This window comes from Pangasianodon hypophthalmus, chromosome 29, assembly GCF_027358585.1.
Source record: "Pangasianodon hypophthalmus isolate fPanHyp1 chromosome 29, fPanHyp1.pri, whole genome shotgun sequence".
Classification (NCBI taxonomy): domain Eukaryota; kingdom Metazoa; phylum Chordata; class Actinopteri; order Siluriformes; family Pangasiidae; genus Pangasianodon; species Pangasianodon hypophthalmus.
The window spans coordinates 12,499,348-12,512,143 of record NC_069738.1 but is presented as its reverse complement, the minus strand read 5'-3'; the positions used below and the strand labels follow the sequence as shown (position 1 = coordinate 12,512,143).

At 38.8% G+C, this 12,796-nt stretch overlaps 2 protein-coding genes across 2 annotated transcripts; both read right to left on the bottom strand.

The window, feature by feature from the left end:
• Nucleotides 1-2,219: 2,219 nt before the first annotated feature.
• Nucleotides 2,220-4,336, bottom strand: LOC113535204 (free fatty acid receptor 2-like). The gene has a single exon (XM_026928437.3). The coding sequence runs from the start codon at nt 3,969-3,971 to the stop codon at nt 2,934-2,936; it is 1,038 nt and encodes a 345-aa protein (XP_026784238.1). The 5' UTR covers nt 3,972-4,336; the 3' UTR covers nt 2,220-2,933.
• A 6,772-nt stretch (nt 4,337-11,108) lies between these two features.
• On the bottom strand, nt 11,109-12,427 carry si:dkey-211g8.9 (free fatty acid receptor 2). Its single transcript, XM_026928541.3, has one exon. The coding sequence runs from the start codon at nt 12,400-12,402 to the stop codon at nt 11,446-11,448; it is 957 nt and encodes a 318-aa protein (XP_026784342.1). The 5' UTR covers nt 12,403-12,427; the 3' UTR covers nt 11,109-11,445.
• Between the last annotated feature and the right edge of the window lie 369 nt (nt 12,428-12,796).

Genomic DNA, 12,796 nt, shown 5'->3' with positions numbered 1-12,796 from the left:
ATGCTAGAAAACAGTACACTGTGCATGTGCGCTGGGTGTCTGATCTACTTCACTATTGTTTGTCCCAAAGTAGAGTTCACTTTCATAGCAAAGTGTAATATTCAACAGGCCATAGCTGTTAACTTAAGACTGAAAAGCAAACAAAAATCCTTCACCGCTGTGTGTCCAGATTATGTACAAACACACATATACAGTATACGCTAAACCTACTGATTCCTTCAGAAGTCAAACATGTGCCTTCGTCAGTGGATATTCGTGGACGTCCACTTCTCTGTTGGTCTGCAACACTTCCAGTCTTTGTATTTGGCAGCAATGTCGTGTGTGACGTGCTCACCATGTTTCCTGTTAAAGTCCATCGTGACCTTGCGACAGCTTCCCGATCCTGCCATGAGAATGATTTCAATACGTTCTTCTTTTGTCAAAGGCATTCTTAAAGGCTATCTGAAAAAAAATGTAATAATAATATAAATTAACTATGAAACTTTTTGGAAGACATTTTGCTAAACAGTGTGAATTTCCCCTATGTATGGACACTTTCGGAACACCCTGTAGTTTGAATAATTTTTTAAGTGACATTATAGCAGCAGTACTTTCACTCAAGTCAGTGTGTTTAGTACAGTAAAATACAAAACAGTGTATAAAATACACATTATAGGTAAAAATCCATATGACCCAGTGTAATACCTTAATTACTCACCATAGCATAATTAATATTTTATATTTATACTCCTACACTGCGTAGTGCTTGTTATCAGGCCTGCCTTCTTTTTAAAGAAAGTCCACACACCTTTCTGTAGCTGTGTTTGCGTTACCATTTTCTGAAGGTTGAAACTGAGATGCTGTTGAACACAGCATTAGTGAAGAAAAGTATGCGTTTGTATCAGAGATGCCAGATCATGTTTGAAATGGACAGCTAAGCTAATTTTAATCTAATTGATCCAACAAACAATAACACTGGGCTAGGATTTCGTTTAGATTCGGCTGTGGTTTGATGCTGAGCTTGGGTTACTGTCTGTGTGGAGTTTCTGTGCACATTCTGCCCATGTCTGCCTGGGGTTAGTCCGGGTTCTGTGGTTTCAAAACATTCCAGTAGGTGGATTGGCTACGCTAAATTGCCCTAGGTGTGAGAATGTGTGTATGCATAGGGCCAAGTGATGGACTGGTGCCCCATTCAGGGTGTATCCCTGCCTCATGCCCAGTGCTCCCAGGACCCAGGGCTCTGGATCCACCGTGACCTTGATCAGGATAAAGCAGTTACTGAAGATGAATGAATGAATGTAGTCAATTAGAGTGAAGTTTTAAACTGTAGATGGATTGAAAAGTCAATTCAATATGGCAACATTGATTTATAAGTGTCCGGTCCTAACTGGTTTGACATGAAGAATGGATTGAATTAGAATAGATTTCCTTATCATTTTTCACCAGAGAGATGGAATAGCCGCTTACCCCACCCACCTCATCTCACACGCTGTTTAAATGTAAAGTTAAACTAAATATATGCTTGAAACTGATCCTATCAACATTTTCTTTTCTCTATTTACAAATGAGAATGAAAGGACATGCTCTTTTATGAAGTCATTTTGCATGATTGTTTGAAATTATGTTATGTCTAGGGTTTGTTTCACAAAATTCTAATATCCCATAAGTCCTATATGGCCACTAGGGTGGCCAATTATACATTATATAGCCAAAGTATGAAGATGCCTGACCATCACATCCATATGTGGTTCTTCCCCAAACTGTTGAAACAAATTTTGAAGCACATAATTGTCTAGAATGTATAGAATGTATAGAATGTCTTTGTACGATGTAGTATGACAATTTCCCTTCACTGGAACTAAGAGGCCCAAACCTGTTCCAGCATGACGATGCCCCTGTGCACAAAGCGAGCTCCATGAAGACATGGTGTGTGAAGGTTGGAGTGGAAGAACTCGAGTGTCCTGCACAGAGCCCTGACCTCAACCCCACTGAACACCTTTGAGATGAACTGGAACACCGACTGAACCCCAGACCTCCTCACCAACATCAGCGCCTGACCTCGCTAATGCTCTTGTAGTTGAATGAACACAAATCCCCACAGCCACGCTCCATCATCTTGATGAAAGCCTGCCCAGAAGAGTGGAGCTTATTATAACAGCAAAGAGGGACTAAATCTGGAATGGGATTTTCAACAAAACACATTTGGCTGTTATTTGGTCAGCTTTTCACAAACTTTTGGCCATATGGTATATTTCAGGCGTTACACCCCAAGCCACTCCTTAACTCCGTCTCTGGATCTACCAACAAAAAAGTGTGAAAATTGTTTTCCTTTTCATGTTAGAAAAGCTGGAAACATTCTACTTTGCAAGACATATCAGTCAGAGGATATCACATTTATTTAAAACTTAAAACAAACGTAGGTCAAGAGACCACGCGAATCACATTCTCAGGTAGAAGGTTGAATTTTCTTGGCTCCACTTCTTCCAGTCACTTCTTCCAGTTCTTATCGATGTATGGTTGCGAATATACAGCATACAATATAGTAGATATCAAGCCTACATTCTGCTAAAGGCCATGCTGAATAAAGAAAACATGGCAAGTTGATGCAACAGCTCCTGCTAGCAAACAGAGCTCATTAATCTTTGTGTGTGAAAACCCATCGGAAGCAATGTTAAACCAAAAAAAAAAAAAAATGTTAAAGAACAAATGTTAGATCATGGTTGAAAACTAGCCAGTTTTTCAGTTATCAGTCATTTGTAAACAAAAGGATGATAAGGCAGTGGAGGGTTGGGAAGCCCCCGAACAGCCTGCATATACAATATATGTGCACATATGAGATGATGTCCAGGCAGCTGCATATTTTGGAAATTTTCTTTACATTAATCCTCATTAAAATCATTCATACAATAGTACAATAGTGAGGGGTCATGCAGTTAAAACAGCAATGAATGTTTTTATAGCTGTAGAGCAACTGCTAATTCCAGTTGTCCTAAGGAATGTCTCTGGTTGTCAGGTGGAGGTGTGTTTCTATATTTCTCAGTCTCAGAGGCCAGCATGGGGCAACACTGACTCTTCCCACACTTCAGTACATGACCTTTCTCCTTCATTCCTTTCACAAAGCCACTGATTGCACTTCGTACTGCTGCAGACGAGAAGTAGAAGATAATGGGGTCTAGGCAGGCATTTAAAGTACTGGAGATCAAAGCTAGTTCTCTCCAGTCCTCACTCTCTGCTCGGACGAACCCAACCACGTGTGAGGCATTATAGGGACCGAAACAGACAGCAAACACCACCAGAGTTCCAAGGGCCAGTCCGATAGCCCTCAGCCTGCGGCGCCGACTGATGTGAGGCAACCGGGAGAGAATTTGAATGAAATTGATGTAGCAGAAGCCACAAATAATGAAGGGAATGCAGAAGAGTACCACAAAGAGCTCCAGGCGCACTGGTAGCAGAATACTGAGCTGCTCTTGGGTAAAGTTGCTGTAACATTTCATTTCTGAGGGTTGCATCATACTGCAGTTTGGACTGTGACCATCACTGCTGTTCTTCGAAGGCAAAAATGGCACAATGTAGACAATGCTGAGGTTCAGAGAGCCAACAAGCCAGAAGAACAGGCTGGCAATCACGGCGTAGCATGGCCGGCGGTAAACAGAGTATTGGATTGGAAAAGCAACACCCAGGTAGCGTTCAATGCTAACTCCTGTCAGGAAAAGTGTGCTGGTGTAAATAGTAGAGAAGAACATAAAGCTGCTGAGGGGGCACAGGTAGTCTGGCATCTTCCAAATCATGTCATCAATAGCTTCTTTCATCTTGAAGGGTAAGAAGGTGAGGAAGATGAGGTCAGAGATTGTGAGGTTCAGGAGGAGGATGTCGATGGGGGCAGGTTTGCGGTGGACCTTGCGGCAGAAGGTACAGAATGCGAGGATGTTGGCAGGAAGCCCTATCAGGAAGGTAAGGATGTACACAGGCAAGAGCAGCTGGCTAACCAACATGGTGTTGAGTCCAATTTTCACAAAGCATCTGTGAACGGCTGCAAAACTGTGAAGAAGACAGGACTAATTAGCTTGGAGACAGAAGAATACAATATTACAAAAAAATTGGATGTACAGTACTGTGCAAAAGTCCCTATTTTTTTAGTACACTCTATTTTTTTTTTTTTTTTAGTACAAACCTTTTTATTGATTTTTATTTTATGATTTCTACATTATGGAGTCAGTACAAAAACATGTTAGATTCCAAACATCAGTTTTCCAGCACAAAATCAAATGCTACAGAGAAATGTTTGTATGTCAGTAAAGAAAGCAGCAGATTACGTAAGAGACACTTTTCAGATAAAAACATAATGAAGGCTGCTGGGTTTCGCTGCAGAAATAAGAAGCGAGTCGACAGTCAAAGTCTCCAGAAGAACTGTGGCTGCTTCTGCAAGATGCTCAGTAACACTTACAGCTCATTTCCTTAGAAACTGCAAAACACAGTGTACCTGAGACTACGCCTTTTCTTTTTAAAGCAAAGGATCATCACATCAAATATTGACTTTGTTTCATGTATTACTGTTTCCTGCTCTTTATAGTATTTTTTTAAAAAGCAGAAACATTTAATTTCATTATTTTTGAAGGCATTTTTGCTCTACAGCATTTCTTTGCATGTGCCTAAGACTTTTGCACAGTCCTGTATATCTGCATATGACAATATAAATGTAGTTACGGTAGATATTTAATATATCAAAAAGTAATACATTTAGGTAGCCAGAAGATGGCATCCACAATATAATTAATATTAATATTTCTTGGCTTAAATCCTTCTGCATCATTATCTGATGTAAAAGTTTGAAAAAGAAAAAAAATGCAAATGAGTTCTACCACTCACCATGGAAAATCAGCTTTATCGTTTTGCAGCTGTCCTCCTGGTGCTGAGTATGCGAGCAAAGTGCGCTCTGCCTTGTCTCAGCTATTCTGATTACCTTATCAAATCATAGGGTGGATGCAGTGTCTCAACCCATGGAAATTTAATAAGCCCCTGTTACAAGCTTCATGCATGCTTTAAGCTCACCAAACAATGTTGCTCAGCAACCCCTCAGAGAACGGTCAGTGTAAGGAACACAGGAAGATGTCATAACCACTGTTAGTGTAATGTATTACACCTGTTATACCACAAGAATAAAACTTACCACCTGTAATAGAGAACCTGGACCAGTGTAATGTGTATAAAATAAGGATGATATGGTTGGACTTTGGGGTTCTAGTAAGGACTGCTGCATTTTTTGGATTACCTGGAGCCTGTTTATGCTTGTTTGTTTTATATCTACTGAAATATCCAGACTGCAAGACCAACCAAGAGGTAATAAAAGCTTGAACTCGTTTCTGCATCATGTAATGACATTATACAGTATTTCTTAGCTTAGCAATGGTTCTGAAATGAAAAAGGCTATCCTAGTAATGTGATCTACATGAGCTTCAGATGAGAGACTCAAGTCAATAATCACACCAATGTCTTTCACTGTTACACATAATGCAACTTAAAGGCCAGCCAGAGCTACTACACAATCAGAAAGGTTACTTCTAGCTGTCTAGTAGAAGGACTTCTGTCGGAATTACAGAAGTAAGGGGAAGTCACTCAGCATCCAGTGTCTAATGTGCTTTACGTATTCCTCAGCTTTTAAGCCTGTGTCTGTCAGTTGGTCTTACTGTGTGTCATCAGCATAGCAGTAAAAAAAAAAAAAAAAAAAAGCTAATACTATGTTTACACTGTTTTTGTATATGATGAGGCCTAAATCCTAACCGAAATACTTGTGTGTGATTCCTTGGCTGCTGATTTACAACCTTTTCCAGGATATTTCTAGGATATTTTGTAAGAGGAGGTTTGAAACTGGTCTATAGTTTGACAGCTAGGGTCAAGGTCAGGTTTTTAATCAGTGGGTTGATAACTGCTATTTTAAAAGATTTACGTCCATGCTAGAGAAGGGGTTTATTATTTTTTAACAGAGATTCAATTACTCATAGTACTTGTTTAAGATAGGTGTCTTGTATACAAGTTGATGAGTTTGAGAAAAATCACTGAAATTAATTCAGTCTGTTGAACTGGGGTATTCTAATCACTCTGCTGATATGATTGTGTTGGTTTCTACATAACTAGGTATAGTGCCTTGCTCAAGCTCTGTCCGATTAGCTGGAGACTGTCGGTCTTGCCAAGGCTTGCCACAGACTATCAGTCAAACTGAGGTCTGGGCTTTGACTGGGCCGTTCTAGCACAATCACGTTGTTGGAACTGCTCTATCAATAGCTTTGGCACTATGCTTAGGGTTGTTATCCTGTTGGAACCTGAACATCTGCCCTAGTCTCAATTTTTTTATCACAGTAATGGATATAATGGTGCTCTGTGGGAGGTTCAGCGTTTGGGATATGATTTTTTTACAACCAAACCCTGATTGATCCTCTTCCAGAACTTTGTCCTAGACGTATTTTTCATGCTCCTTGGTTTTCATTGCTAGGTATGTTGTTAGGTATATTCTCTAACAAACTCTAAGAACTGGTGTATTTATATTGAGATCACATGACACTTTTATTTCACACAGGTGAACACCATTCGACTAATTCTGTGACTTCTGACTTGTGATCTGATTTAGGGGTTTCACAGCAGCAAGGGTGAATACTTATGCAATCACAATATTTACTTTTATTCTTCATAAATAATTTTGTAAAAAAAAAAAATGTAAAAAAAATTGATCCCCACTCCCCGATCCCCTTTTTGTGTAAATTCATGACATAGCATCCCAATTAAGTGCATTTCAGTTCCAGGTTATAACACAACAAAATGTTGGAAAGTTAGAAAGAAAGGGGGGTGAATAGTTATGCATGTTTTATTTATTCCTTTATTGCTTGTTCTCTTTAACGAAATACTGCAGAATTAAGCGTAACTTCACAGAAGTAAATGTAATTCCTCTTACATCTGTGCGTTGTATTCGTGCCATACTGAAATGCAATCACTGTCCAATCACAGGTCTAAGCCATGCTCGTGGGTGGAGTTATAATCAAAGAAGCTGCCCATATAAGGGAATGCTCATGATAGGGTTATTGTTTCTTCATTCCTGCTAAACTGAACCCTTAATCATCAGGCTTTTCAGAATTACTACTAAATACTTACAGCTCACAGCAGAACCTAGGAGAGTTCACATTTCTTAGACTTACTTTCAGCGGCGTTACATCTTCATACCTCAGAAAGAGGCATCTGATTATGTTCATAATGTGAATGTTTTAATACAAAATCAAACAAAATGCTTAACTTGGCATGACTTTTCTGCTTTTTTTTCTCATTATTCCTCATTATACCACCCTAGGTGAGTAACACAGAGTAATATCTCCATCTACTGGATATTTCAGGTAAGTATGCGGATCATGTTGAAGATACTACAAGTATGGAGGTGGATCATCATTTATCGATGAAATTTCACCTGTGTTTTAGGACAGTATCGTTCCTGCACACTTCATGCACACACTACATGCAGCACAATGTGATCAGCTGAAAATGTTGCAGAATATACGCAGAAATTTCACTGATAAATGTTCATCTCACTCCTTGCCGATGCAATGCAGTGGCATGGATGGCTTTTAAAAGTGGATCACGTTTACTTTTGACACAAGTTCAGCATTTAATTATTGAAAACAATCCTCTGTTTTTCATTAAATAGATCAAGCAGTGTAAGAGCAATGGGATGAAGGCTTTGCTTTTCAGTGTGGTGTGTTTTCTGCATGCCATTAATGAAAAGCAATACTGTTTGTGTAATGTATTTTGCATTTTTTTCACAGGTGTAATTGTATTTTGCTCTGGCGCAGAATCTTCTCCTGGTTCAATCCTGAGTTTGGGATATTGTCCATGCAGAGTTTCACATGTTCGTGTGGGATTCTTCAAATTTTCTTCCATGACAAAACTGAAATATTCATTCATTTCTGTCATACTGTTGGAATTTGTGCTTCGATGGCTCTTTTATTCCTAATTAACTTTGCTACTGTAAATAAGAATCTAGGTTTTTTTTATTATTCTGTTAGAATGGAGAGATTAGCTGATTTAGCATCATTGAGAGCCTTTCTGTAGTTAAGAAGTCGCTCCTTTTATGCAGTTTGGAAGACTGTAAGTTTAGTTTAACGCAATTTATGTTCTAACTTATGAGTGGTCCATGTGAATACGATCATTTCACCATGATGCTAGCTTTTTCCCCAACCATGTCGAGAGAGATTTTCAATAAATCAAGGTACAGTATGTTTCTATGTTTGATGCTGTAGTGAGGTGAAGTGCATATGTTATAACTAAGATGCATTTTAAATGGAATGAGGTAGTGTTCAGAGATGATTTCAGTATTAAAGGGTGTGTGTCTGCCATCATGAGTGGGTCCTGTTACATCTCAGAGGGTTCAGTGGATTATCAAAACGAATATTAAAGTCTGCAAAGATTTCTGCATTTTCTACTAAAACAACTAGATTTCCTGTAGATTTTTATTAATGCCTAGAGCATGGGTGGCTGGTATAAATGATCTAGAAATTCTAAGCCCTCTGTATTTTAAAGATAAAAAAGATATCAATATATGGTTTAATTTTTTGGCATCCACATCAGATTATTTGCTGTGTCTAAGATGGATTATTCTGGACTTTAGTGGAAGCGCAACAGCACCATCACAGAATGTTTTGAAGAAGCAATGCTGGCGCTGATTTCTTTCTAGCCCAGACTGTAGATTCATGCAGACTATCCGTGACAGCTGTGTCAGGTGATTACACAAAGTGAAACGTCCCCTAGACGTTCGATATGCCTTGGGGCTGATATTTTTCACCCCATGTTCCTGACACACCTCTAACACGTCCTCAGCAGTGACTGGTAAGATGAATGTGAAATACAGTCTCAGGTTTAATGAAAATGAAACAATGAAGTGTATTGTCCTTTTTCTTCAAAATGCCTTTGGAGGAGAAACTAAAAGTAAAAAGACTAAGCACAGACTAAGTTATTGTCCAATCAAAGTACAAAGTACAGAGTTTCTTTTTATGTTCCGGGAAAAAAATTACCAAAGGAGGAAAACTGGCCTAGCGTATCACTGTAAATAGTAAATAGATGGTGTGTGTATTGCTGTAACCTCATTTACAGCTATGTTTTCATTTGGTCTAATCCAAATCTCTGTTAAACAATGTACATTAAATCTCTGATCAATTATAGTTTCATTTACATTAAGCACAGTAGAATGTGTTACTTTCTAATAACCAGTGTTGGTTTATCAAAATAACCAAAGGTTTGCTTCAGCCAGTGTGAAAAAGGCATCTGTTAGCAATTAGTTATAATATGATACAATAATCCCTATTACAAGTTTATTATATCGTTTATTTTCATGTTTTCTGCAGAAAATTCAAATTAGTGGACCATTCATAACAAAAAACATTTTGTCTCTTTTTTTTAAATATAATTTTGTCTGTTAATTAAAATAACTAAAAAATGTAATTTGGGAACATCAACAAAAGAAACAGCAATAGCATGACAAATTGCTGATAGCAAATGTTGAAGATCGAATATTATAATGTTCTGTAGCCTATTTATCTTACATTCAATTTTTATCCTATAAAAATGTACATATCAAATTAATAATAATAATAATAATAATAATAAGAGCTAAAATGCTTCATTTTGGTTGCTGTGCTTGAGGTTAGTGTTAGGTTCAGGTGTAAGCTTAGCATTAATTAGCTCCATTATTAATTATGATAATTCTATGAAAATTCTCTACACTCTGTGTGTGTGTGTGTGTGTGTGTGTGTGTGTGTCTGTGTGTGAAAGAGAGAGAGAGAGGTATCCACTTCTTTAACATTCACAAGTCTGCATTTACAAAAATAGATTTTAATGGACTGTTATTACAACACTTTACAGCAATAATAACACTTTAAAACAACAGACTGTTAATGATATATAATGACAAAATAACACAAAACCTTGATATACATTATGTTTCATTGTCCAAATATTGAAAATGTCAAAATGTTCATTAAGCTGCTTTTACAACTGGATTGAGATAGAGAAGTTAAAAAATTAAAATTCCCAGAGATTGTAATTTTGCACATTATTAATCACTGAACGTTCTGAAATAACAAAATTGAGTTTCTTTTTTTTACCTTATGTTGTACTTCTCTTGCTTATGTTTAGGATCTTAACAGCATATTCACCACCTCAGTGAACACAATAAATATCAACAGATAATGTATAATCCTTATCTATATACAATAAATGTTAAAAAATAGATTTTAAAGTCTCCTGTTGTGCCTTCGAGGAGGATTGTGCGATATGTTGCTCACATTTCCTGAGAGGATTTAACGCTGGGACTTCACTGATTCATTTAGGAGATTTCAGTAGTAAGACTTCTTGTTCCTTCAAGTCTTTAATATTATTTTCAATTTCTTCATGGCTGTTCCGTGGTAGCCCCGGACTTCATTTCTTTTTTTTTTTCTAGTGGATGTTGTGAATTGTGCTCACCCAACCCTTTTTTCTCAATTCAGTTCAAATCCATTCAGTTTTATTTATATAGCACTTTTAACAGTGGACATTGTCACAAAGCAGCTTTGCAGAAATTTTAATTTGTATCTAATGAGCAAGCCAGAGGCGGCGGTGGCAAGGAAAAAGTCCTCGAGACGACATGAAGAAGGAACCTTGAGAGGAACCAGATTCAAACGGAACCCATCTTCATCTGCGTGACACTGGATATATAGCGATTATAAATCATTTCTCTTCTATAACTGTATACTGTAAAGTCAAGCAGTGCTAAGTGTGTTAAAAGGAACTTGAGTTCTCTTTGCAGCGCTGTCATTTCTTTCAATATCTCTTACAAACTGCTCAGGATATTCTCTCTTTCCCATGCTGTAATCACACAGGAACAATGAATTTTTTTTTTGGGTACCCTCAGGGTCATGTACTTACCCCTGAAAAGAATGTGCTATAAAAAACTATGATAAACTCTCAGTTTATGATTCATGGCAGCATATGTTGTAAATTCAGTAATACATATATTTAGCTTCATCAGTTTTTCTTGCTGCCCAGTTTTATAGATCCCAATATAAATTAGTTGTGTACATTATATTATTATATGATATCTATTATATCATGTACAGGCTATCAAATAGGCCTAATTGAATTTTTGCTGATATTAAGAGCACCTTTCATAAATAACCTAACAATGTTTTGTGCCTCTATAATAAATTTAGTGTTTAAAGTCGTCACATATATAGATTCGAACGTGTACAAGCATGTAACTTAAATTTTCCACTGCTTCTTCACGTCAAAGACATCCATAGGCATATATGTTTTGGTGCATGTGTGTCCAGTACATCTTCTATCCATCTCATCACTTTGTTGCAGTTAGGAGGACTAACTCGTGTAATACATCTTATGAATTCTTACACAAGTGTTCGGTTATTATTAAGTCTCTTTCACAGATTCAGAGCCTAACTGTCATTTGATTGACGTCGTCCCTCTTTGCATGGTTGCCAGAGGGTCCTTCACCTGCACAATGCCTTTGTGATGTTGTTTGGGTGTCCGCTTCAAGCACAGTCTGCATAGCAGGTCCTTCGGCCTTGAGGGCGACAGGATCAGCATCACCACAGGCTCAAGGAAGACATTGCAGCAGCTGGAGACGATGGCCTCACGCCTCCAGTCCACGTTGTCGTCCTCGATGAAACCCACCACGTGAGATACGTTGTATGGTGTGTAGCATACCACAAAAACCACAAGCGCCGAGAGTTCCATGGCCAGGATGCGCCGCTTGCTGCCAGCGGAAAGGCAAGACCGTTTCACCAATGCTAGACAGCGCAGTGTGCAGAAGACAGAGAGCAGGAGTGGCACGGCAAACAGCAGTACTGCCATCTCTAGGCGCAGCGGCAGCAGCACATCCAGCTGCTCGCGCGTAAAGTTCTCATAGCACTTTGATGAGTTGGGCATGAATGGAGACACAAAGTAGGCCCCTTTCTCTGCTACCAAAGCTAAGCTGAGATGCAAAAGCACTATACCCCACAGCAGAGCACTGATCACGCAGGATGTTCGAGCACGGCGATAAAGTTTATAGCTGATCGGAAAGGCAATACTCAGATAACGTCCAACAGCCACAGCTGTCAGCAGGAGCCCACTGCCATAAAGAGAGGCCACAACAAAGAAGTTGTAAATCGGACACAGCAACTCTGGTAGGATCCATATTTCAAGAACAGTGTAGGCAGATTTTACAGGCATCCAGGCAACCAGGACCAGATTGGATAAGCACAAGTTGATAGTATAAACTACATTAGGAGTAGCACCGTGTTTTTGAGCTTTACGCATATAGACAAAGAAGACCAGAAGGTTGGCAGGGAGCCCAAGCAGGAAGGTGAAGGAATACACGGTCAAGGAAATGCAGTCAAACACAGAAATGAGCTTCATCCTTGCTTGCACTGGAGATCAGAAATATGTGTAGATATCCCCGGTTGCCGGTCATCCATTCAAGACCCATATGTAGCGGTACTTCTTTTTAGGAGATGACCGATGTCCAATGTAATCCAAGGGGATGTAAGTTTCTAAATACAGCTTAATGTGTGTGTGTGTGTGTGTGTGAGAGAGAGAAATATGTGAAGGCAAAAACAACAAAATGATGTCAAGCCAGTGGAAAGATGGGTGTGTACGGTAGGTCTGTGTTTAAAGGAGGCTCTTAGGTGTGTTGAGGGGCTTGGCTAGATTTGACGTTGAAGACTGAGTGGCTGCTCAGGCAGCAGTAATGGGACAGGATGGCATTTGTGCAGCCCAGTCGTGCCTTAATTGCCTTCAGTGCAAACGACAA